Below are 27,941 nucleotides of genomic sequence, written 5' to 3'. Positions count from 1 at the left end.
TCTGGCAAGATTTCAGAGAACCTGAGATCTCTCCATCCCTTAGCTTGACTGTCAGGTGCTTATGTAAAGAAGTGCTCATGGATGTGGATTTTGTTGCCACAAAAACATTGGAGGTGGGCAGATTTTGGCTAGAATAGATACAAGAAAGAAACAGCTCAAGTCCTTAGCCTCTCCATTATTCCTCTGCCAATACTAAAGCACTAAGAGAAATAAATTCACAGTTCTCAGATTTAAGCCCCACAGAGCATCAAAGACATGACTCTTTCAGACTGAGAGCAGTTATTGAGGGCACATGGTAGAAAGAGATAGAAAAGGTCCATTCGCTCCTGTTGTCTCACTTCCTTTCATGACCCTGTCCTTAGGTTAATTTCATTTCCTGCCCACTTTCCTCTTAGTTTCCTCTCTCCCCGTGCCCACAAAAATAAGCAACAGAGAGTAGTCTCAAACTTTTCCTCCTTTGGAAGAAAACTGTGGTTGCTTCCCCCCACCCCACCCCCTTGCTTCTCAGGGTAGTTTAACAGCTGTTCTTTTAAAAAACAGTTATTTATATACAGGAGCTTTGTATAAGATTTTGTATATCCTTGATCTCCCCAATTTTCACTCCCTTCTCCCCCCAAAATTTGATGATGTTGAAGTCAGATCAATGAGCTGGACCTGGAAATAGATCAGAGAAGATCAGAGTGGATTGCTTTTGGGAAACAACACAATTTATTTAATTACTCTAAGATTCTCCTTGAAAGAAATGTTCCCCCCCTTTTAAAAATACCATTGTTCTTCTGCTGATGTTATATAGCTGCAAGTCATGAAATACTACAGTCTCTGGAGAGATTAAGTTGAGGAACACCAAATGGCCAATGAAGAGATGTGAATAGGCAACAAAAACACATTGCCAATGAGGAATTGTGTAGGAGAGTGGTGAAAAGTATGACATTAGAGAAATATGTTAATGGGAAAGATGGGATCATAGTCAATTATTGAGAATAAAAGAGAGGGATGATTAATAGATAGCCCATATGCTCCACTGGTTTCCATGCAGTGTCAAGAGAAGACAAGGAAGGTCCTCAGGCCATTGGGTAAATCTGTAGTGAATCTGTGGGAAGTAATAGATGATGGATGAAGGTTTCACAGGAAGGGCAGGCATGGATGGATTATGAATTGTGCTATAGGAATACCCACAGTGACAAGATTGCAATTTCACTGGAGAAATGAGTGCTGAAGTGGAAATTATCTTACTCTGCCTGTGCAGACACAACTCCAGATAACTGCAGAGAAATCACATTCTGGATCCAGTGCTAAAATAATACTACTAATATATTTAGATACCAACAGTAACAAAACTAGACTTCACAATGTCTGGAAAACAATCCCCAAAAGGGGGAAGGGAATGAGCTTTTAAGTGGTGCCTACTAGGTTCCAGGTAGTTTTTACAAATGATCTTATTTGACTTTCACAGCAACGCTTGGAGGCAGGTGCTGTTCTTATCCCCAATTTATAGTTGAGAAAATTGAGGCAAACAGAGGTTAGAGGACTTGCCCAGGGTCACACAGTTAGTAAGTGTCTGAGGCTAGATTTGAACTCAGGTCTTCTTGACTTAAACAAAGCCCAGTACTCTTTCCACTATCCAAGGCTTAACTATATCTAGAAAGCAATCCAAAACAAGATAAATGAGCATCCCTCTCTCCCAATCTAACTAATAACATGGTGATCCTTAAGAACTGCTAAAGGAAAACCAAATTGTAAGTTTCTGCTTTATATTTCAAAAATGCTTTGAATTGCTCCTGTGGATTTCTCTGGAGCTGCTAGCTTTGATATTCTTTGGTTTGTTATTTACTGCATCTTTGGATTTAAACAAGGAGATGTGATCAGATACCAAAGGGAGGAGCTTTCAGATTAACTTTGATTCTTCTTTCTTTCTTCTTTATCCCCTAATCTAACTAGTCAAATTCTAGTGATTTTCATTTCCAACACCCATTATCTATACCTCCCTCTTAACTCCTACCATCACTGGTTTAAGGTGCTTATCATCTTAGGGCTAGATTATTTTTATCGTTATCATTATTAATAATAACAATAAATACATTTTACAATGTGTTTTTATATATTATCTTATTTGATCCAAATAACAAATCCAAGAGGTATGTGTTATTATTACCCCCATTTTATGGATGAGGAAACAGGCTGAGAGAGGTTAAGTGACTTGCTCACGATCATACAGCTAAATATGTACCTGGCGCACAATCGGAACTCGGATCTTCTTTATTCTGAATCCAGAGCTCAATTTGTGATGATCTTCCTCAGGTCCAATCACCTTATCCTTACTGATGAGGAAACTGAGGTCCAAAGAAGCTGTTACTTGTCCAAGTTCACAAAGCACATAAGTATCTGAGTCAGGATTTGAACACAAGTCTCTTGATCCCAAGTCTAACATCCTCTCCTATTTCATGCTTTCTATAATCTCTTATTCATTGAAGAATTATTTTCATGACCAAACAGCCCAATTCTTTCCTTCTTCCTCTACAGAGTATAACAATAGTACTCCTAGAACTCCACAGAAGAAAATGAGAGAGTCCCTCCTCACCTTGATATTGGGGGAGGTGAACATTGGCAAAATTTACATGACCTTAGCTGCTGATCTCCAGGGGACGAAATCATTGAGGATATGCTCTCTCATTCATCTTTCCCAAGCCCAGGAAATGGATCTCCTAGCAAGGGAAAAGTTCCAGAACTAGATAAATTAACTGGATTGGTTTTCCCCACTCCCAGCATTCTACCCCAGTTTCTCCAAGGCAGAGGCATGTGGGGTTTCCCTTACCCTGGGGCCCCAAATCCAAAGAAGTGGGGAGATTACTGACCATCCAAATGCCCCTGGGGATTAGTTAAACATGGTAGGCTCCTTCAATCTACTCTCTGGGAATAGAAGTGGAGCTGATGCTAAGAAATTCGTGAAGTACATGGTATTTGTCTTTGTTTTTTCCTACTTTCCTTTCTGTGACCTTGTCCCAATTAATCAATCAATAAGAATTTGTTAAGTGGCTGGCACCTATATGTCAGCACTATGCTAAACTCTAGGGATATAAAGAAAAAGGGAAAATAATCACACACACACACACACACACACACACACACAACCTTTCCAGTTGGAAGTAAGTCAGCCCAGAAAGAGGGAGAGAGAAGGTGGGAGTGCAAGTGCTAAATTTGATATCATGCCCACAAACTACACAGCCAGCATGGTTGGTGCTATACCTGGGAGATCTGAGGGAGGTCTGTATGGGTGCTGTTTGGCCATAGCCATGACTGCTTATTCTCCAGGTCCTGGTGAAAATCTTGGTGTGAGGAATATATTCCTACTACCTGTAAATGTAGCTTCTGAGCCCTGACAGGTGTACTTCCCACTTATACAAAGCAGTCACAATGACACCATTAGCTCTTTTTGTTTGTTTATTTTTTTAGTGAGGCAATTGGGGTTAAATGACTTGCCCAGGGTCACACAGCTAGTAAGTGTCAAGTGTCTGAGGCCAGATTTGAACTCAGGTCCTCCTGAATCCAGGGCTGGTGCTCTATCCACTGTGCCACCTAGCTGCCCCACCATTAGCTCTTAACATGAAATATTTGCTAAATGGGAAGGCAAAAGCCATAATAATCTTAATATGATATATACACAATAAAAGGCAAAACCATACTGTTATATGGACTGTTATATAATAAACATAACAGTTTACTCATATACATAGGACACAGTCTTCCACCAATGCAGAGCCTCTAGGGGACAACAACTACACTTACAAAAGCCTAGCAATGAGGCACATGAGTAGGGAAATTCATGTGCCTAGAGCAACTTATAATGCTGGAATGCAAGCCTAAATGTTAATGGTCTCTTTTAAAGAACAGCTTTGAGGGTAAGAACTGTATTTTGCCTCTTTTTGTATCCCCAAGACTTTGTACCCGCCTGGCACACATAAGGTGGCTAATAAATGTTTAATGAATTATTGAATTGAATTACCATGAGTCACTTGGTCCTCTTCAAAGACTTTTTACTCTTTTCCTGGAAGAAACCACTTTTCTGCAACTCTCAGGCTTCTGGGATAGCTTTAAGTTCTTTTAGTAAAGCAGAAGCATTATACTCTTTCAGAGAACATAGCAACCCTAAGTATTCTTGGGGTCTGCAGCTTTCTAGGTATACTCCCTTGGCTGAGTACTAAAGCAATATTGAACTATTTCTACTTGTCTTGTTTTGAACATGTTAAATTTGAGATATCTATGGGATGTCTACTTTGAAATGTCCAGTAGAGTGCTGGTGATTCAAGATTAATTCAAGAGAGACTAGATCTGAGTCATTTTCATAGAGGGGTCACTGATGGTATCACTAAGTGAAAGAGTATGGAGAAAAAAGAGAAAAAGGTCAAAGACAGAAGCCCAGAACGTCCTTCACTCTCAAGAACACCTTGATCCCAAATGACCTCTCCTTTGTTAAAATTCCAGTTCCTTTGGTGCAACTGGGGTTTTTTTCCAGATAGGTAGTAGGTAGATAGCAGTATAATTAGCCCAATTCATATTAAGGTGACCTCATGTAAAATGAAATGAAACATTTCAAGTAGTGTGGAGAAGAGATATATGAGCCAGAAGATCATCAGAGTAGTGTCTTGACTATCTACTTTCCTGATACTAGCAGTTTCTCTAGTCTTTCCCTAGACCCAGTCTATTCATTGCTCTCTTGAACTGTCTCAGAACCACTTTAGTTCCAGATCTCTGTTTCTATCACCTACAGCCCCAACTCAACCTTCGGGAAGCTATATTACCCCAGTCTCAGTCTTGAAAGGCTCCTCCACTCTCAGGGAGTGCCCTCTATTGTACTTTTGGAAAGCGTTTTTGGAATTATGGTGATATTAGAGGAATGGAGCCTTCAGCATAGATGATCCTACGCCCCCCCCCAACCAAAACTACTAATATTATTCAAGAAAACTCATTCTTCCAGGCTTGCCACATGGGTTGCTTAATTTTATGGCATGACCATCTGCTTACAAATTTGAAAAATATCAAAGGAAACACTGGTTATACAAGAAATTAGAGAATTGAACCAATATTTTGTCACTCAGGAAAAGGGGTTCACTCTTGCTATGGAGTTTGGGAGACAAGATGGGGAAAGTCCTAAGATTTATAGGACCACCTAGTACTTTGTTTTGATATTCTTTTATAAGGTCACCAACTAGAACAGGGACTATTTTCGTAGGCAAGAGGAGATTTGAAAAGCCACAGTCTCTTTTGGATTGTCAGCTCAAGAAAGGTCACTGCTAATGTGATACTTGTTTGATGATAAGCAGCGGGGCTAAGATTTTCATCCAGCATGTCTTTCATTAACATGAAAAGCACAAACAAAAAGTTCATAATGTGATAAATATGACCAGATCACTGAATTCATTTCCTTGAGATTATTATTAATGGCAACATTATAGTTTTATGAATTTTGCAGATACATGCATTTGAAGAATGACTCAATTGATTTAAAGTGATTGGAGGGGAATGAATTCTTTCATATTTTAATCTGAAAGAAGATTGATTCAAGACACAAAAGCTTTGCTAAATAAGTCTATGGGATTGAGAAAGTACATCAAAAGAACATAGAACAGACAGATTGGAGTGAAACACTCTGATCTGGAACCAAGGATGGATTGGTCTGAATTTTCCACTTGTTAATTTTTACCAAATGTTTAAAGTTTAGTTTTTAAGCCCATTTATTTTATTTGCCTGTATTTTTCTTGTATGTCATCATTCAGTCTGTGTCATACATATATCTTCAATGTTTGATTTGCCTTAAAACATCAATTCACGTAATGCCTCTAATTGTATGATACTAAGAAGTACTGTGTCCATTTTATAGATGGAAAATTCCTAGTTCTTTCTCTCTCCAACTCTGTTAATGTATTCCTATTCTTGGGTTCTCAGATATCTTTATGCCTTTCCAAGATTTTCCTCCTATAAAAAGTTAATACCTTTGAACCAAATTAGCTTATTAAATATTTCCAGAGCCAATTAAAAGCCACTGTTAATATTAGCATGGGTTCATATGTTAACACTTAATAGTCTCAACAATTCAGGACATACGAAGCAATTAGGAAAGGAAACACCTTCCTCAAATGACTCTCTAGGGCTTAAACCAGGCAGGATCTCTTTCTTACTATGGTGTCTTTGATGCTGAGCACAAGGAGGCAGGGTCTTCAATAAAAACCTTTAGTTAAATGGAAAAGTGTATTCATGGAGGAGAGAAATAAAGGATGGGAAGATCTGGGATAGGAAGAACTGTTTAATAATTTTTCTCCAAAACATTTAAATCTGTCAATGCTCTAGCCCTTAATTCCCCTCCAGAAAGAAGAGAGGGTAAAAGAACAGAGGAGAGGCAATATCTATTCTCCCTAGCTTGGGGTGCCCTCTATTGTACTTTTGGAAAGCCTACTGGTGGGAGGGGAGGCATTTTTATAATTGGCTATTATTTTTCTTTTATGCAAGTCCACCATTGTTTATACAAATCTTTGTGTTTTTTATTAACTTACACTAAAGAAAAGGCCTTCTACTTTTTAAAAAACTTCTTCATGATGCCCAGTACATTATGGATGGCTAATAAATGTCATGTATTTTTTATGTCCCATTGACTGAGATCATTTTCACATTTTATAGAGTCTTGCTTGTCTCAATTTCTCTGCAAATCTCACAAAGTGCATACTTTTTCATGAAAGGAAGGCTCTTTGAGGCCTACCATTTCTCATCTATATTTTTCTCCAAGTCCCCATTTATCCCTCTTTACTCACCTTATCTGATTCAATGGATAACAGAAAAAAATTCCCTTTTGTTCCTTTCCCCTATTCCCATCTACTTGGCTCCTTTCTGAATCCTTGAGATGAAGTTCCATGTCACAATGACATTGTGGTTGTAAACATACTTTAGGATTTACTTTGGGAAGTCTGTCTTGAGTCACCATCATGTGACTAATTGGTAAGATAATTAGAAAAGTAAAGTTTTTGATTAGGAGAGAAAACAGAAGAAAAAAAACAGGGAAAAAAAGTTTTTCTCCTCCTGAAAACATTTTTGTTTTATTTGATAGAAAATATCAGATTATAAAATTCTTTTTAGATTGATGAATTAAATGCTACTCTTCCAAAATGATTTCTAAACTGTATTCAAGAGGGAGATTTATATGTAAAATTATCCCTAGCAAGAGCCATAACTGAGTCCAAAAGGACATTTTTATAGTCTTTCTTTTCCAAACAACCCTAGTAATATTAATTTTTGATACTCTGTTTTCACTGACAAGTCTAAAAGGAACTAAGTGAAAACTTTATTAAGAAACAGGAAGAATGAAGCTGAGGATGATTCAAGATTTCCTAGAGTGAGACTTAAAACATGATGCGAATGAGAAGAACATTATGATTTGGTCAGCAGTTTGCATTGCTATGAATCTCTCAGAGCCAAGATGAAAAGGCAGAAATTAAAACAGCATCAGATTAGAAAACAAACAATACACTTAGGACATGAGATCTTACAGGTATTTTCAGATGGCATGGGATATAAAGCATCTTCTTTTATTCATTCTAATACCACACTAATGCTAAATACTGATGATAATGACCATAATGAAACACAGAATGGTGTGAGACCCTGCAGCTCTGAGAAATCTATGACAGTCTTCCAGAAAGAATTTTCTGAGAGTAGAAGAAATAGGAGCAGCCCCAGCAAGAGTGATTAATCCTTCCAGGATAAAGCACCCACCCTGGATTCAGGAGGACCTGAGTTCAAATCCAGCCTCAGACATGTGACACTTACTAGCTGTGTGACCCTGGGCAAGTCACTTAACCCTCACTGACCCACAAAAAAACCCCACAAAACCAAAACAAACAAACAAAAACCCTTCCAGTACTACATAGGTAAGGAGGGTGTTGAAGGAATTAGCACTTCCCCCTTCTTCAATGAATGGAAGCTACTTTGATGTAGGGATTGTTTCTTGCTTTGTCATTTCATCCCAAAAGCCTAGCACTGTGCCCAAATATAGTAGTTGCTTAATAAATATTTTTTGAATGAATTTGGATTCTTTGAGAGTCCCCACAGTTACTCTTTGGATGAAGGAAAATGTGAAGGACATGCTTTTTGACAGGAATAGCTTACAAGGACGGCCCGAGCTCTCTATAGTAAAACACTGCCCTGGCCAGGGAGCACTTCAAATACCAGGTGAGAGTTTGAGATGAATTCAGCCTTAAATGAAGTACCCTTGTATTCAAGAAACTGCTGTGTATAAGAGCCTGTTTTAAGTATTGGAGTTACAAAGATGAAAAATCACGTAATTCCTGACTTCAAGGAGTTTGGCATCTAATGAGGGGGTGGGGTGCGGTGGGGAGGGAAGAAGGTTATGACATATTAAAGTATGATATAGTGTAGAAAAGGAAAGTGACAAAGGAAAGCTCCAGAGAGATCTAAGAAAAAGAGGGAGAATCAGGGAAGGCTTGATGAAGGAGGTTTTATCCTAGCTGGTCCTTGAAGGGAGAGAAGAGCTTCAAAGGATGAGATGAAGAGGGTGTATATTCTAGGCATGTGGGTAATCTGTGGAACTGCACAAATATAAAAGATTAATATTGTGACATACCTAGTGATCCCATTTGGCTAGGACATAGACTGTGTGTATAATAAAGCTGCAAAAATCAATTTGAGCTGGATTGCAGAGTCCCCTAAATGCTAAGACAAGGACTTTGTATTTTATTCTGGACCTCCCTTCCACCATTTTTAAGCAATATGGAGCCCCTGAAGAATTTTAAGAAGGGAAATGACGGAGTTAGACCTGAGCATTAAGAAAATTATTTTGGTAGTCAAAGGATAGATTAGAGAGGAAAGATGATGGGACCAGCCTAGGCTTCATAGGAAGAGTAGGGAGCCAACCACGAAATGGAATTTGAGGGATGCCAAGAGGGCCACTTCTTGCAAACCTCCAATCCCATTCCAATTTTTTCTCCACAAGCTATGTATTGAAGTTAACAAAATTTTAAATCATAAACTCTATTTGATTGCTTCTAGTCCTTGTCTCCAGGAGGCCTCATGATTCATCCTGGCCCCTTCCTGTCTTTGCAGTCTTCACATTCTACATTCCCTCGATGTCCTCTACAATTCAACTATGCCATTCTTCTTACCGTTCCATGCACATAACAGTACAGCTCTCTACTCCATGCCTTATATCTAGAATACTCTGCCTCCTCACTTTCCCCTTCAGTCTTCCCTTTCTTCTTTTGAACCTCAGTTCAGATGCTACCTTATACAAAAGGTCTTCCACAACTCTTCTCTCCCTGCCCCCCCCTCCGCATCTTGTACCTTCCTTCTGGGATTATCTTACATTTACTACATTTTGTATGGATATATTGGCTTGCACATCATTTCCCCCTTTAGAATATAAGTTCCCTGAGGGCAGGAATAAGATGAATGGTTTTTTTTTTCCCTTTCTTTGCTTCCCCAGTACTTAGAATAATACATAGGACTAATATATTGTAAATATTTAATAAGTGCTTGTTGACTGACTGACCTATATCCCTTAACCTGGTATGCTTAACCTTTTTGTGTCATGGTCCCCTTTGGCAGAAGTGAAGCCTGTGGATCCCCTCTCAGAATGGTTTTAAATGAATAAAATAAAATATATCAGATTACCAAAGAAACCAGTAGCATTGAAATAAAAATGCAATTTTTCCCATCCAAGTTCATGGACCTTATGAAATCTATCCACAGACACTTTTGAACCCAAGGTTAAGAGACCCTGCCTTAATTATATTAGCAGGGAGCAGATCATGACACTGGGGCGAATAGGAAACAGGAAAGGTCAATTTTGAGTGTGAAGGAAAGAAAGGAGAGAATGATCTACTTGAGCACTGAAGAAGCCTGGGGTAGGAAAGAGAGGCAGAAAGGAATAAAGAAGGCTGTGGAGCGGCTGAACCTGAGGACTAGATTCACCTAAAATAGGAAGAAGTCCACGCCCCCCCCCCCAAAAAAAAACAGACCAGAAAATGGGAAATGCCAGAGACAAATGTAAACTGCTTCACAGTTTTTCTTGGATTGACCATGGATAGCGCCCTTAATCATGAGTTTCCCCAGAACCTGTGGTCCTAGAGCAGTAGTCATGGCTGCCCTGTACTTTGTGAAAGGTCTCTGAGCAATTCACATTACCGTAAGCAAACTTTCAAAACTCTGCTGTTTTTTTTTTAGTTGTTTGAATTTTTTTAACCAAAAGGATTGATTTCTTTCCCATCCTATCCCCTACAATCCACCACTGAAAATGTCCTAATTTTTTCATACTGTCAACCAAAAAATAGCTATGTGGATTCTTCTAAAACCTTTCCAAAAATAAAAACAAAACATATTCAGCTTAAGACCAAGTGTAGGAAATACAGATTCCCTACCCCACTCCCTCACCCAAATTTATGAGCAACTGAAAACCAGGGAGGTTAGGGGTGGGAATTATAATTGAAACACTTGGGCAATTTTGACTGCTGTGTTCAGTACTGCAGCCATTATGAAATGAATGAGCTACTGTTGATTTGGTTTATATAAATTCAGTATAACTATTTTACTTCTCTAGAAAAGGCTTTGAGATAGTCTTGAAAAGTGGAAGTTGTAAAAAACTTAATTCATAATCTTAGTTGTCTCCCAAAAGCCATAGTAGAAACCAAAAACAAATTTATTATTCATGCAGCAGAAATCAGGTTAGATTCCTTTTTTTTTTTTTTGGCAAAACTATAATTTTGGAATGGACGCTAAGATGGTTCTTTGGAGCCTCCTGAACCCCTGATTTTATAATTGTCTAAATAAGTCTAAGGCACAGTAGATATGTCTTACAGAGTTGTTTGAGGCACACAGAGTTTGGGTCACATGGCTAGTTAAATATTTTGGGTCATAGGACTAGTAAGTATTAGGCAAAACATTTGAACCTAGACCTTCCTGATGTACAGGATCATAAAATTAGAGTTGTGTGCTCGCTTTGGCAGCACATATACTAAAATTGGAACGATACAGAGAAGATTAGCTTGGCCCCTGTGCAAGGATGACACACAAATTCGTGTAGTGTTCCATAAGATTAGAGTTGTAAGGGACATTAGAGGTCTTCAAGTCCAACCTCTCATTTTACAGATGAGGAGACTGAGGCACAAAGAAATTGAGTGATTTGCCCAGGGTCACAAAGCTAGTAAGTGTCTGACTCAGGATTTGAACTCAGGTCTTCCTGACTCTGAGTACAGTAGTCTATCTACTATACCAATCTATCTACTCTGCTGTCTTAATTTAAGAAATAAAATTATTTCCCAAGAGAGTTTAAAGAAAAATGATAGATAGCAATGTTGTGAATGTTGTCCTCCCAGAAGCAGGGGAATGGACTAGATGATCTATTGAGGTCCCTTCCAACAGTCTTCTTTTTTTTTTTTCTTTTTTTGGTGAGACAACTGGGGTTGTGACTTGCCTAAGGTCACACAGCTAATAAGTGTTAAGTGTCTTAGGTCGGATTTGAACTCAGGTCCTCCTGACTCCAGGGCCAGTGCTCAATCCACTGCACCACCTAGCTGCCCCACCCCAACAGTCTTCTTAAAATTAAAAGAAATTATGTTTGATATTTTCTTTTTGTGCCTACTCTTTACATTAGATTGCATATAAATTCTCATAGATTCAGACAGCTGAATTCATTATGATTTATAGAACATAAACACTAGAGTTACTGACATCTACGTAGAGATCCTTACTTCATAGCTTTGAATATTTTTTTAATCTCACAAGGATACCAAGCCAGACTTATGCTCTATTGTTCTTTAACACATTTCTCTTTTCAGTTCCTTTCCTCTGACTTATTTTTTCATTCTTTCTGTTTAAAGATGTTTGAAAAGGTACTGCTGAAAGGACAGCCCTCACACTGGGCTCATTTAGTCATTCCCCACAGGAAATGATAGAAATTCCTAACATTCTTATCAGGGGAAAGGGTTAACCTTGCTGGTGTCAGTCTTTGGGGAGGAGGGTGGTGAGAGGAATGTGAGAGGAGAGCAAGAGTTTGTTTTCTGAAACAGATGACTTCAAAGGCATTTCTCTACTCAAATCTGAAGGCCCAGTCAGGGAGATGCTTTGAGAAGGGCAGTTGGGTCCCCAAAGCCCAAGAAGGGGAACCCAACTGGGACTTCAAACTGTTTGCCCTCAGCAGCATCTACTCAGGAAACTACTTCAGGGGTTTTTTCCCCACTGAAACCAGAAACTTCATCCTGCTTAGAAGGAATCATCACTTCTGCTGAAAAATAGTTAAGGATGAATGTTTTCTCTTTTTCAGAAGAAAGCCCAAATAATCCACTACACTTTTAGTCCTTCAGCACCCTCTTAGCTGCCTGTCAGGCAGCAGCCCATGGGGTTGGCAATAAACACAAAATGCAAGTTTTGCCTATTGTGTTTGTCTACTTGGAAGTACATGATGAACAAGGACCTAGGAAAGGGAGGTGGGAGATAGGGGAGAAGTCTCAGAACTGGTCCAATTCAATAAAATATTTATTGAGCCCTACTGTGTACTTAGCACTTTACCAATTAAACTGCTTAATAAAATTGTTTTTCATTTAAAATTATTTTGCAAAGGAGGACGTTAAAGGGAGGGGAAAGAATGGTCTTATAGATCAGTGAATATGAAGAATAATAATAAGTTTCATACACCTAGGAAAGTGTTAGAAAACACTTTCTTCCACAGGAACATTGATGCATTTTTGGTTGAGCTATGAATTAGTGCAGTCATTTTGGAAAGCAACTTGAAATTATATGAATAAAGCAACTAAAATGTCCATGCCCTGACTCAGAGATTCCATTACTAGGCTTATACCTCAAGGAGTCCATTGATAAGAATAAAATGTGTGTGCATACACATACATATATGCACATATGTATATAATGTATTATATATTAATTTATATTTATATGTATCAACATTTTTGTGGTATCACAGAACTGGAAAGAACATAGATGTCTATCAATTGATGAATGGCTAAATAAGCTATCGTACATAAATTAATGGAATTTTATTGTGCTGTAAGAAACAACACATGTAATGAACACAGAGAAACTTGAAAAAGCACAAATTGATGCAGAGTGAAGTGAGCAGAGCCCAGAATGACTACAACAATATGAATGGGGGAAAAACATCCAAAAACAATTAAAAATTAATATTGCAAAATTACAAAGAATAAGCCTGACCCCCCAAAAAAGCATATGAGAAGATACCTTCCCTAACTCGTTTGTAGAGGTGAAGAAGTAGAGGGGGGAGGGTCAGGGGTGTGAAACATTGCATATATTTTCAGACTTTTAAAAAAATAAATTGATTGTTTTGATTGATTTTTTTTCTCTTCCTCTTTTTCTTTTTAAAAGAAGACTTTAGGATGGGATGCTTTTCCAGACAGAGGAGGGGAAGAAATAGAGGAAGAAATAAAGGCAACATGAAAACAAATGACATGAAGAAAATGTATTGTTTTAAAAAAGAAAACACTTTCTTCACAACCATTCTAGTTAGTATCAGGAAGATAGGTAATATGAATATTAAATCTCTTACAGTTTAAGAAATTAATATGCATATGTATGTGAAGCTGTAGGCAACTAAGGTTCTTTAAGGTCAAATTGGAATGCACATGTGTGCGTTGGCATGGGAGGTGGGCAAAGATACACAGGATGTGCCTTTAAAAAAAAACAACAAACCTCTTTCCCATAAATACTATTCTCCAGGTTTTTTCCTTGAGACTTTATCACTTCATTTCCACCAAGAACTGAATTCCTCTTCACAGAGAATGACTTCCTCCTATTTGTTGTTGTTGTTTCACAACTTGCAACCTTGTGGATCTGTTTCTCTCCTGTGATGTGACTAATGACAACAAACACACTATGGCTATTAATAATCCCTAAAGCTGAACCCCAGGGAAGCAATTTGGTTAGGGCTTTGTTTGCCAAAGGCTGACCAACAAATGTTTCCAGCTGCCCACAATTACTCACTGTAAACTTTTAAGTCTACAGGACTTTTACCCATGTTTTTCACAGGCTCAGAAATGTATCTCCTGGTCTTCCATCATCAAACTTTGAGCATCCTGTTATTAAATGAGTTTGTATTCCAAAAATAATAAAAGAAAACCCAGTGCAAGGGAAGCAGCAAAATTGGATTTATCTCTATCACTCCCCCACTGTGGACCAGTGGGATGAAGCCAGGGAGACAGGCAAGGCTCTGTCACAAAACAAAGGAACTTGAAAATCCTAGCAACTACCCTCCAAGAGTCTGCTCCTCACTACTAAATGAAGTCAACATTAAGTGCCTACTGTGTGCTAGCACTGGAGATAAAAGGGAAGGCAAAAAACCAAACATCCCAAACCTAGTTTCTCCCCTTAAAATCTCAGTCTAATGGGAGAGACGACATGCACACAACTATATACAAACAAGACACATATAAGATCAACTGGAGATAACTCAGAGGGAAGGCACTACCAAAGCTTCCTGCCACTGGGAGGACAGAATGCTAAGAGTAAACTCCAATCCTTTTGTCTTTTTCCATCTTCTGAGCAACAACTCTGGGACTCTTGAAGGTTAGAAGTCCCATGCTCTTGAGCCCCATCAAGTCCACAAAGGGTACAGTGTCCCTGAATCAAGAAATGTCACTGATTGAAGGGAAAATAAAGACAATAAAATCCATTCACCCCATTTTACAAATAAGCAAACTGAAGCACATAATAATTAACCGATTTGCCTAACGTCATATTCTGTTAATAAGTGGTGGAGTCTGGAACTAGCACTGAGTTCACCTGTCTACCAGGCAAATACTTTTCCACTCTCTGCATGCCCAGTGGGCATTTATATAATATTTTAAGAGGACTTTACAAACATGATCTCATTTTCTCCTTCCAACAATCCTGGGAAATGGATGCTATTATCATCTCCATTTTTCAGATGAGAAAATTAAGACAGATGGAGGTTACAGCTAGCCCAGGATGACTGCTCCATTCTGCATAATAAAATACTTTAAATGGAGAGCGCCTACATTACTGTCGTCATTACCGTCATTGTCATCATATCACCCACCCCCACCAACACCTCTTAAATTCATAATGTTGTCACTTACATTATCTTCCTTTGCCCTCACCAGAAGCCTGTGAGGTGAGCAGAGAAGAGATGACTATTTCCAGTTGATGGAAGAACTGGGACCTTAAGAGGATCACCTCATCCCCTCTCCCAAGTTGTCTGTCACTTAGCTACTGTCCAGATGTGCCTAACATTTCTGCATAAGAAATAAGCCAAGGATTAAGCCTGTGTAGACACAGACAGCATTGGAGAGTGTGGTAAAGGAGTCGGTCTTGGGATCAGAGGCTTGGGATTGAATCTCAAGCTCAGGGAATGCCTTCCCTTTGAAGACTGTCTCCACTTTATCCCATTTACTAACAGCTTTGGACAAAAGTTTGGACAATTTGCCTGCTCTTTGTGTGCTTTAGTGTGCTTCTAATTGCCAAAGTTAAAATGATAATCGCGATGATAATGAGGATATCTGCCCTCTCTACCTCACGGGGTAGATGTTAAGATCAAATTAAAGAATGCACGTGAAGGTGCTTTGAGTATTATAAGGGCAATCCAAGTGTAGCATATTTAAATAACTAAGAGGCAACGTGGTAAGTATCTAGTGGAGTAACCTGGGGGCCAGAACCAGGACCAAATTCTGTCTTGGGTTCTGTCTCCTACTGGACATGTAACTGGGTAAGTCACTTAATTTCTTGGTGTCCCAGGCAACTAAGAGCATAAATTGCAGAACAGTTGTCCGTTTGCATTACCAGAGAGGGTTTCCTTCCCTGGAGCTCCCTGTACTATAATGAAGATACAAATAGAGAAGGAGGAGGAGGAGGAAAAAGAAGAGGAGCAGGAGAAGAAGGAGGAGGAAGAGAACAGGAGGGGGAATAGGAAGAGAAAGAAGAACAACAAGAAGAAGAGGAGGAAAAAGAAAAGGGAGAACAAGAGGAAGAGGAAGAGGAACAAGAAGAAGAAGAGGAAGAGGGGGAATAGGAAGAGAAAGAAGAACAACAAGAAGAAGAGGAGAAAAAAGAAAAGGGAGAACAAGAGGAAGAGGAACAAGAAGAAGAAGAGGAAGAGGAGGAATAGGAAGAAGGAGAAGAAGAAGTACCTATACATTTCTAGTCTTTAAAAAAAAGCATTCCTTGTCTATTAACAAACATGACCTTGTATGTGAGGAAGCACAAAATGTTGAACTTTTACCACTATCCAAATCCTCGAATAAAAGGGGTTATAGAATTTTAAGAAGTCCTCAGAAATCTTTGGGAATTTTATCTTTTAAGGATTTTCCAATTTGTTTTTCTGAGATTATTTCTGTTATGAATTTCTTCATTTCTTGGATATCTTATTCATTTAGAGAAATTTTATAGCACAATTCCAAGTTCAAGTTTCCAGAACTCCACACTTTACCACTCACACCTTGGAACTGAAATGGCATTTTTCCTTCTCCTTCCCAAGATCATTTTAATGAAAAAATAATCGGGGTGTGTGTTCATATTAATCATATGACTAACCCATAACTTTTAGAAGACACTTTTGGATCATTATATCAAATACAATCCAACATTTTGAATTGATGCCTTTAAAATATGAACTTACTTTTTTTCTTTTTGCTAACTTTAATAATAACAGTAATAATAATAATAATAATTAAATTTTCCAATGTCATTTAAGACATTTTAAAGATAATGATAACTGAGGGAGGAGGGAAGAGAATAGCTCATTCTATGATTCATTTTGTTTCATATAATACAAATTTTAAAAGTTAACAGATAATAAACTATCCTAAATCATTCCCATACTAATACCTCTCTATCCAGGCTCACTGGGGTCAGAGAATGCTGATATCAACAGAAATCTCCAAATTCCAGATAGTTAATCCTTCCACATTTCCCTCACTAAGGCTTTTATCAGAATGACTAAAAGTGGTAAATTGGCCTATTTCAGCCTCACTACACAATTTAGCTTTGCTTAGAGAAAGGTGCTAACAAGCAATAGGAGCTCAGAAAAAGGGATTGCAAAAGGCCTGGATAAGCATAAGGCTGATTAGTCATCTGTAAAATTATACAGCTGAAAAGAATCTTAGACATCATCTGATCTAACCCCCTCCTTCTACAGAAGAGGAAACTGAGACCTAGGAGACAAGGAATTATTTCTCCACAAAGAACCATAGCTTTAAAGCTAGAAGGGGCATTAGAAGCCATTGAGTTTAACCCCCTCATTTTACAGATGAGGAAATTGAGGCACAAAGAGATTAAGTGCTTTGCTCCAAGTCATACAGGTAGTAAATGTATGAGGCCCATCTTCCTGACTGCTACTCCAATATTCTATCCCCTACTCTACATAACTGCTCAATAACCAGTCCCTGAATAATTGGGGGATGACATATTGAAATCATGTATCTATACAATGAGAAAAGAGTATCCAAAATGGCCTTCTTGCTATTCTCCACACACAAGTTATCTCCATGCTTTTGCATAGACCATCCCCTCATATCAGGACCTTTCCTAGGGTCACATACCTAATAAGTGTCTGAGACTGGATTTGAACTCAGATCTTCCTGACTCCAGGCCTGGTACTCTATCTACATTGATACATAGCTACCCACATCTAGCACATTATAGTTTATGATATATATATATATGTGTGTGTGTGTGTAGCTCTCCATAGGCTATTATATATATAATTATATATAATATATATTTGTATCTTATATAAATATATAATGCATTTATATATTTATAACATAAATAGAAATATATTTATATAGAATGTGATTTATATATAAATAGAAATTATTTTAGTTACAAATATAGAAATAATTTTAGTTATATATATAAATAGAAATAAAACACTTTATATCTCTTCATAAACTGTTCAAAATACTTTTGGTAATAACCCAAGCTCACAGGTATCTCCATTTTTTTCCTAATTGCTTTTCTCTCTTGTAGTTTGCATCTGCCTTTCTAACAATCACTGATGCTATATTATTTCCCCCCCTACTCTGCTTAGTTCTTTTTCTCTTTTTGAGTGCCTCCCTTAATTATTTCTGGTTTCATCTTAATTCCCCCTTCCTTTTCCCCCTCCTTCAGTGAACTCCCAAACAGAATAACACAACTGCACATGACAGAAATATTGACTCTGCAACATTGGCCAGGGGTAGGAGAGGTTCAATGTGAATAGCAGAATGTGCTACCCTGCATGTGTGCTTATGGAGGAGCTGTGTGTTTAATACAACTGTATTCCAATCTAAAAATACTATTTACCCAGAAAGAGATGAGGGAAGGAAAACTTGGGGGAGACTGTAGTTGGGGAGGGACATTCAGAAGGGAAAAAAAGGTAAAAACAAGTAGGGAGCTAGTACGATTGGGGATTATTAACTTCAATTAAAGAGTAGTCTGTTTCTGTTTCTCTCCTGTGTGTCTCTCTGTCTCTGTCTCTGTCTCTGTCTCTGTGTCTCTCTTCTCTTTCTACCTGTCTCTCAATGTCTCTCCCATCTTCCCCATTATCAAAACCATCTGGACAGAAGGAACTTGTTTCTCCTTGAACTTCCTGAGTTGACTCTGTGTTTTTTGTTTTGTTTTGTTTTGTTTGCTTTTTGTGAAATCTGAAAAAATCAAAGTAGAGTATCCGTGGAATGCATTCTGAAGACAGAGAGCGAGCGCCTCCATGGCTATCAACTCATGACTACTGGTTTGCATCCTGATCAAGAAACCTGAATGAGCATAACTATTGATCCGTTGATGTTAACTGAGATAATGCTGAGGTTGAAGGTTGGGTGAGAAATGAGTATCAATCAGGTCACATAAGGGAAATACAGCTATTCTTTTAACAGCTGAATCAAGAAATCTTGTGTGTTTAATCTGTCTCGGCAAAAGTTTGCACATCCCATCTTTACTACTTCACCTCCCTAAAATGTCAGTCTTATATTCAGTGGGCAGCCCCTTGAAGCATCATCCTACCTCTTTATCTAGTTGCTACTATCCCACAATGGGCTTTGCAGTTGTTAGAAGTTTATTCCCCAAGAAAAATGCATTTCTCCCACTAGATACATCTCCCTTGAACTTACATCACAATGGCTCATCTACTGGCACCAGTTCCAGTTACATCAGCTGCTGACGGACATCCCATTGTCAAACAAAATATAAAACAGATCCCTAGAACTGGAGGAGTCCATCAGAATAGTCTCTGTTACCACATGACCAATGCTGATTTTGTTCTGATTACTCCACAGTTCTTTACTCTATCTCAACACCAACACACAAGGAAGGGGAGATGTTATTGATTACTTACCAAACCTCTTGTAACCGAAGGACTGAACCTCCTCCTCCTCTGCAAAATCGTCTACAAGGGAACAAAAGGTAGAGAATCGATTGATTAGCAGTGGAAAATAGCATTGGAAGTGAAAAATGGTTTAGCAAGTATTTGCTTAAGTGGTTAAGATATTTTTCATATAAATGATCTTATGGGGGGGCAGCTAGGTGGCGCAGTGGATAAAGCACCAGCCCTGGATTCAGGAGGACCTGAGTTCAAATCCAGCCTCAGACACTTGACACTTACTAGCTGTGTGACCCTGGGCAAGTCACTTAACCCTCATTGCCCCACAAAAACAAAACAACAAAAAAAAGAAAGATGAAGAACATTGGGGGAAAAAACTGATCTTATGGACATTTTTTCCTTCAGATATATTGAATGTGGATGAATATAGATCATATTTACTAAACATTTAGAATAAATCCCAGTAGATATCAGAGGGTGATTTGATGACAGCTTTCTTAATGTTCTCCCTAGTATGGGGAGCTTCAAATCTAATTATTAATATGTAGAAATAATACTAATAGCTTACATTTATATAATATATGAAAGAGATAGAGAGATAGATGATAGCTAGATAGCTATATAATAGATAGACCCAGATATATATATATATATATACATACATATATGTATATATATATTAGATCAGTTTCCTAAGTAGCCTGCCACTTTTCCAATACTTTCTCTGACATATTCAAAGCTTTCTTCACAACAACCCTGAGAAGTAAGTAGTAATATTATTCCCATTTTAGAGATGAGGAAAGAGGCTCAGAGGTTGTGCCTCACAATTATGCAGTTAGTAAATGGCAGAGCCGAACTTTTCAATCACTTCAATAAATATTTATCAAATTCCAACCATGTACAATGCATTGTACCACACAAGGATGAAAAGGGAATATAAGCTTACATTCTATTAGGTGAATGAGACATGTAAACAAATAATTCTAATACAAATTAGAATGTGCTCAGTATAGAAAAGAAATCTAAGAGTGTCAGGAGAGGCTTGGAGAAGGAGAGAGGGAGGGGTCCCCTTTACTAGCAGGGATCAGGGAAAGTCTTGTGGATTTCAACAGGCAATTCAACCAGCAAATATTTACTGATTGTGATCATGGTACAGTGTTTTAAGTTCTGGAGATTTAATAAATTTTAAATGAAACAGTCTTGCCCTTAAGGACTGACCTTATAATCTACTACATAGGTAGGGATACTACATGTATCCAATTATAATACCAAGGGCAAAGGAGAGACGCAGGCTACCAGGAAAATATGAGGAGGAAAAAAAAATCAACTTCATCTAGGGTAGAAGTAGCAAACACCTGGCTTGCAGACTAAAAGCAAAAGTGCCCCACAAGACTCCCCAGGGTGGCCTGAATCAGATTAAAATATAATTGGGAGGGGGCAGCTAGGTGGCGCAGTGGATAGAACACTGGCCTTGGATTCAGGAGGACCTGAGTTCAAATCCAGCCTCAGACACATGACACTTACTAGCTGTGTGACCCTGGGCAAGTCACTTAACCCTCATTGCCCTGCAAAAAAATCCCAACACCCCCCCCCCACCCCGTTCCATTTGAATTCGACACCACTGATCTAGGGAATTATAGAAATCTTTATGGAGGAAGTGACATGATAGCTGAGCTTTGAAGGAAAAGAAATATTTCAAAAGACAGAGATAAGGAAGGAATCTACTTGAGGCATAAAGGATTACCTTTATCAAAGCACAGAGGCAGGAAGGAGCGGGACAAGACTCCAGAACAACCAGCCATCCTATCTACTTGGAATGTTGAGTGAGTGGAGGAGGGCAATGTGAAATAAAGTTGGAAAGGCAGGTTGGAGCCAGATTTGAAAGGGCCTTAAGTCCAGGTTAAGGAATTATATTTTATCTTTAATATCATAGGGAGCCACCGGATGTTTTTGAGCAAAGCAGTGATATGACCAGCAGACCCGTGCCATTTGGAAGATTAATTTTGGCTGTGTGAAGGACTGACTGGAAAGGTGACAACATAGCAGCAGACAGAATAGAGATGTGGAGTGCGATGGCTCCATTCTATGTGAGTGCACGATGGTAGGAGGTCAGGTGACTTCATGTGCAGTGTTTTGTTTCTTATACTGCTCTGCTTACCCAGTGAAAGGATACTACAAACAAGAGAAGCACAGGTAATTCCCTCGTTGTGTGGTCACTTGACAAGAAAAAAGTCTAAGACAAATTTGGAAACAACCAAGTGTTAAAAGTTATGTAGGCCAGGCTATCTTCTAAATATCCTAAAATCCTCCTCCTAGATCCAGATAAATACAAATGCTTAGCATTCCAGTGGAGTGTTGCCTCCCTATTCCACTAGGGCTGTACTCTAAGAATTCCCATTTTAAAGTTTAAATTAGGTGTGGTTGTACAGTCAGTATTTACCAGGGCAGACTGCTGCTTTGAAAAACTACAGCAGAAGACATTTAATGAGGAAAATTAAGCCTTATTATGCCATATCAAGGTCTCTGGGGAGTCTAAGAAAAATGATTATTCCTCACCATTATTACATCTGATTTTGATTTACCTCACAAATATACTCAGTCACCATCAACCACTGAATTGTTCCTTATTTCTACTGGGTTCCTTTGTGATCTTAGGATGAGTCTATGAAAATAAATTATTTGGATAACTGATGCAAAAAAAAAATGTACCATCTTCAATGATCCAGACCTTAGCTCAATCCCTAGCTGATAGTAGGAAATTAATAATGTTTATTGACTGACCAAGCAATCAAGAAAATTACAATTCCTTTCTCCCAAAGGTCCAACACTTGTCTGAAATATCCAGATGGATGAGACTGTATACTTGGGGTGCTCAATTTTGTGAGAAAATAAATCTTAAGAATGAGTCTGAAGTCTGTAGCACCTTTCATCTGTGTTTTCTGTAGTCTTATATTTTGCCAATCCTACTCATTGTGAGGAAGTAAAGGCTACCGGCTGTCTGTGAGGATACCCTGAGTATGTGAGTAAATTGGTATTTCTGCCACAAAGATCTACAGCTTTCTGTTCTATGAGGAAAGTTTGCTGACAAAGAGAATGGTAACCTTCCTATCCATTTTGGTTAATAGTTCCTGTCAGTTGAACTGATGACAGGCTCAGGTTGCTCTACCATTAAATGAAAAACCTTGTCTGTTGATGGGACAGACGACCAAGTTGCTTACACTCATGCCAGTTGCAGCATATTCAAAGGGGTGTGAATGCCTGGTTCCTGTGTCTGCTGCCTTCCCCAGGTGCTTACACCAAAATGCTATGTAAACTGGTTTCCTGGCAATTCCCTTTACAAACAGATCATCTGAATAAGGGCTCAGAGGAACAGAGAATGGAGTTGGGGAATATGGAGTAATTCAACAAGACTATGTCTAATGGTGAGTCAGTCTAGCACTGTACAAGTGTAAGATAAGTGGTTAAAAATGAATTCTTTTGGGGCAGCTAGATGGTGCAGTAGATAAAGCAATGGCCCTGGAGTCAGGAGTACCTGAGTTCAAATGTGGCCTCAGACACTTGACACTTACTACCCATGTGACCCTGGGCAAGTCACTTAACCCTCATTGCCCCCCCAAAAACAAACAAAAAAAGAATTCTTTCATTTAAAAAGGTTCTCATCTATAGTAGGAATACAATGGCTTTTCCAAGGTTCAAATGAGTTTGATGATGTTTGACTCAGCACACACAACCTTACAGTGTCTACTAACATTTTTCTCAAGACATGAAAACTAGCTAAGTGCATCCCTAACCATCTTTGTGGATGTCCTGGCACAACAGGAGAGTGTGCCAGAACCCTTTTGACATCATCCTTCTGGCTTCTCAAACCCAAACTTAATCTTTTCCCTAAGAGAGTAGCATCTAACTTGATACTCTACTTAGACAGGTCTCCTGAGGAGCCTGCCACTCTTCCAGTACTGTCTTTGACACAATCAAAGTCAAACCAAGTACCAGATTCCTAAACAAATAAGGATTTGGTTGAGATTTAAGACCCAGGGACTGAAGTTGCCCTAACTTGATTCCTGTCTTTGACAGCAACTTGTCTGCAGAGAAGAGGTGACCTTAACAAATTAAAAAACAATAAAAGTATTTTAGACATTTCAAGGAGAACATGGTTTTTGGCTTTGTTAGATGTATTTTAGAGTTTTAATACCTATGGGGTTTGCTGTATTTTGTTGGCCTGTTTTGAAATGTGATTTTTTTCCCCCTCCAGCTCTCCTTGGTAACTGGCAAGGTGCCAAGCTGGCTCAAGATTATGTGATATGGTATGTTGAACAGAATTCTACTGCTGATTTATTCTTTGAGTCTTGCTTTTACATAGTTATGCAAGTTCAAGTAGAGCTTGTTTTACTATGTGGAATTCAGTCTTCTAGATTCCAGAAAAAAAAAAGTTTCAAATTGGGCAATGATTTTTTTGGAGGCAATCTGTGAAACTCAGGAACATCTCTGGCACTTCTATCCAAGCCCCCTTCCCTTTTCCTTAGTTTCAAATATTTAAATGCAGGTTATCTGCTATATTATCAGACATATATCTTATGCTCTTTGATCCTTTTTTTGGTTCATTGTTGTTAGTGATCCCAAAACAGTGTCTTGCTGTCATGGGAGCCTATCTCTTTAACAGTGACTTCCCCATGATGCTAGATGGATGCAAATAATGGAATACCATGATCTTAGAAAAAAATATAATCACAAAAAGTTAAAAGAGCCACAGAAAGACTTCTTGTATTCCTCAATGGTAGTGCCTCCTCACTCCCTCCATGCGTTGTTTCCAATTTAGGGTGCACATATCTTCTTTGTACATAATTGTTTGCATGTTGTCTTTCCATTAGACTGTGAATGAGCCCTTAGAGCACAGGGACTGTTTTTGCCATTCTTTGTATTGCCAGGGCTTAGCACAGTGTCAGGCGCATAGTAGGTGCTTAATAGATGCCTACTGACTTGATTTATTGTGCGTATATGTGGAGCGTCAATTATCATTGAGGAAGATCTGCCTATGAGAAGTCACATACATGACATTAGAAACTCCAATATCATATGACGTGAATGAGAGACAACAGTCTCTTATCAGAGACAATTCCCCTATGTTCCATGAACCTCTTTTTGTAACGGCCCTTGCCAACAGTCATTTGGCCTCTCCTTGAATGCTTTTGTTTGTTTGTTTGTTTGTTTGTTTTTTAGTGAGGCAATTGGGGTTAAGTGACTTGTCTAGGGTCACACAGCTAGTAAGTGTTAAGTGTCTGAGGCCGGATTTGAACTCAGGTACTCCTGACTACAGGGCCGGTGCTCTATCCACTGCGTCACCTAGCCGCCCCCTCCTTGAACGCTTTTAATGAGGGGGAGCTCAGTGCTTCCCAAGCAGCCCGCGTTACTTTTAAAAAACTAATTGGTGCAAAGCAAGATAGTCCAAGTGGTACATTGGTTCTCCTGAAGATAGTAAAACAATAAAAGGAAGGGCCCAAAACATTAAGCAAATCTCCTATGGAGAACTTAAGGGAACTTAAGGGAAAACATGGACAAAAATTACAGAAGATGAGGTTGGTCTTATGATCTCCTTAGGAAACTGGAGAACTAGTGCCACTGAGATTAAAGATCCTTTCATATATTGGGGTTCAAATGGTTTGGTCTTAACACTCTTAAAATTATTGAGGATCCAACAAAGAGCTTTTGCTTAGCTATATCTCTAAATGTTTATTATACTGGAAATTATAACATCATAGTAAATGTTGAGGAAAGAAAAACTGCCATCCTCTTAGTTCTGCCAGAGGAAAATAAATGATGCCTCATAGGTGCCTAGATTCCTAGAGCTTGAATAGAAGGGTCCATGGAGGTCATTCATTCTATCCCCTATCTTCTGTGAACCTCTTTACAATATCCCTGGCCAGTGGTCATTTAGCCTCTGGTTGAACACCTTCAGCAAAAGGGAACTTACTATCTCATAAGCAGCCCATTGTACTTTCTAATTATTAGAAATTAAATTAGTAATTGGCAATAAAGTAAGTGCTCATTAACTGGAGAATGACTAATCAAGTTGTGGTACATGGCATATTCTGCACCATAATATTTGAGAAATACAATTAGTTCAGAAAAACATGGGAAGACTTAAATGGAAAGCAAGAAGAATCAGGAAAATATTATACATGTAGCAGTGAGTTCAAATCTAGCCTCAGACACTTACTAGATGTGTGACCCTGTGTAAGTCACTTAACCCTGTTTGCCTGTTTCCTCACCTGTCAAATAAGCTGGAAAAGGAAATGACAAACCACTTCAGTATCTTTGCCAAGAAAACTCCAAAAGGGGTCATGAAGAGTTGGACCCTACTGAAACAACTCAACAAAAACAACAAAAAAATACCTATCTCACAAGGTTATTATGAGAAAAATAGTTTATGAAAATATGAGTAATTACATAGGACCATAGATTTATTAAGACTGGTCCTTTGAGGCCATCTGGTCAAACTACCTCATTCTAAAGGGGAAGATACTAAAGTTCATAGAGGGTTAAGTGACCTACTGAACTTATCAGTTATAAAGGCAGGATTTGAACACAGGGTCTCTGATTCTAAGAGCCATGCTACCTCTTTATTATTTTTATTGCATTTATTATATTTTTTCTTTTTTTTTTTTTTTGGTGAGGCAATTGAGGTTAAGTGACTTTCCGAGGGCCACACAGCTAGTAAGTGTCAAGTGTCTGAGGCCGGATTTGAACTCAGGTCCTCCTGAATCCACGGCTGATGCTCTATCCACTGTGCCACTTAGCTTCCCCTACGTTTATTATGTTTTAATCTGTGAAATAAAACATAATTTAATAGGGGCAGCTAGGTGGCACAGTGAATAAAGCACCAGCCCTGGATTCAGGAGTTCCTGAGTTCCAATTCTGCCTCAGACACTTGACACTTACTGGTTATGTGACCCTGGGCAAGTCACTTAACCCCTATTGCCCCGCAAAACAGAAACAAAAAAACCATAATGTAATAGAATTAAAAATATGATTGCAATGAAACTGCAAAACCATTATGTACAACTTGTGATTCCTCTTAAATATGTAATAAAATATAAAATAATATATAATATAATATCACTTTCTTTTTTTCTTTTTTTTTTCTTTCTTTCCCCTTTCCCCGACCCCAGGTGTCCATACTATGCTTCCTTCATGGAATCAGAAATTGAGCAGAAGCTCTCTCTAAGGTCCTTCTTAACCCTGATTCTATGGCTGGTCTGAAAGTGCATAGCTGTTATGACAACAAGGAAGAATTCTAGGTGAGAGCTTCACTGCCAATCCAGAGCCACAGAGAGAGCAGCCAGCCCACGAGCAGTAGCAGTGATGCCAGGGCTGTCTGCTGCCACAGTCTTCAAGCAGGGACTTCATGAATCTATGCTTGGCTGAGGCTTGGTTTAGAGATTGTGTTGCTGTTACATCTTTGTTCTATTTCAAAAGTTGTTTGTTTGTTTAATTATATAGGCTTGGTTTCAGTATGACCTGGCACTAGGTTCTTAGAGGGAAGGGACCAATAACTTTTGTTTAGTTCATAGTTCAATCAAGAATGAATAGTGACAGGGAAGCTAGGTGGCACAGTGGATAGAGCACCAGCCCTGGAGTCAGGAGGACCTGAGTTCAAATCTGGCCTCAGACACTTGACACTTACTAGCTGTGTGAACCTGGGCAAGTCACAATCCCCATTGCCCAGCAAAAAAAAAAAAAAAAAAAAAGAATGAATAGTGGGACTTCAGTAATGCAATATTCTAGCATTTGGCTCACTCTTCAGTTGAACTCAATTTCCTCCTTCATAAGGATTCATGCCCTATGATTAACCCACTAGCACTAACCCAGAATTCAGACACCTACTTACAACAAAGATGAACCAAGGAAAGTATGCTTCTGCCCAAACATTATAAAGATCCTATCACCAGGTGCTGCGTGTAAAGTGTTTGATAATGAAGGTTTGTTTTCCTTTGCTACCTTTATGGAGTCCCATAACATCCATAGCATGCCAACTCCTCGACAATAAGAATGATCTCATGTTTGTCTCTTTATTAACAATGTTTGGCACAGCTCCTGGCACACAGTAGGTACTTAATAAGTGCTGATTGATTGATAGATACAAAAAAATGAAGAAGAAAAGTAATTCTTTAAAGTGTATTTGATCTGCATTAAGTCTGGGTTTGGGAATGTTCCTCCTTGGTCTACAGCTTTCTAAAGCTTATTTTCAGTTTATATAGCTTATTATGTTGCTTTCCTCTTTTCCATCTGCCTTTCCAGCTGGTTGCTGTAAAGGATACTGCAAACATATGAAATGAATTTAATGTGGTATCCCTAAATAGCTGACATTTATGATTTTTAAAGGGTTAACTGTATCTGCCTTTTCCCTCCACAGCCTCAGGTTCTTCCCTCAAACAGTAGATGGACTGTGTAGATGATTTAATTATTCATGGATTTCTCAATGGCATCGTAAAGAGGTGGACTTGAGTTACTTTCAGTAACTTTCTGGACTTCATGTTTTGCAATCAGGAGAGACAATGATTTATTCAAAATTAAGACCTAAAATGACACACTACTGGTACAGCAG

General features: G+C 38.6%; 1 protein-coding gene and 1 non-coding gene across 2 annotated transcripts in view; one reads left to right on the top strand and one right to left on the bottom strand.

Moving 5' to 3' along the window:
* The window catches only part of COLEC12 (collectin subfamily member 12), a 237,183-nt gene that overhangs the window by 194,401 nt on the left and 14,841 nt on the right, over window positions 1–27,941 (bottom strand). The window contains exon 2 of the mRNA XM_043978630.1: window positions 19,355–19,405. Coding sequence (XP_043834565.1) covers window positions 19,355–19,405 — 51 coding nt within the window. The remainder of the gene's footprint in view (window positions 1–19,354; window positions 19,406–27,941) is intronic.
* LOC122737537 lies at window positions 10,988–11,094 on the top strand. The gene has a single exon (XR_006354368.1). It is a non-coding gene; the product is annotated as a U6 spliceosomal RNA (small nuclear RNA).

This window comes from Dromiciops gliroides, chromosome 1, assembly GCF_019393635.1.
Source record: "Dromiciops gliroides isolate mDroGli1 chromosome 1, mDroGli1.pri, whole genome shotgun sequence".
Classification (NCBI taxonomy): Eukaryota; Metazoa; Chordata; class Mammalia; order Microbiotheria; family Microbiotheriidae; genus Dromiciops; species Dromiciops gliroides.
The sequence above is the reverse complement of the archived record's forward strand: the minus strand, read 5'-3'. Positions and strand labels throughout refer to the sequence as shown.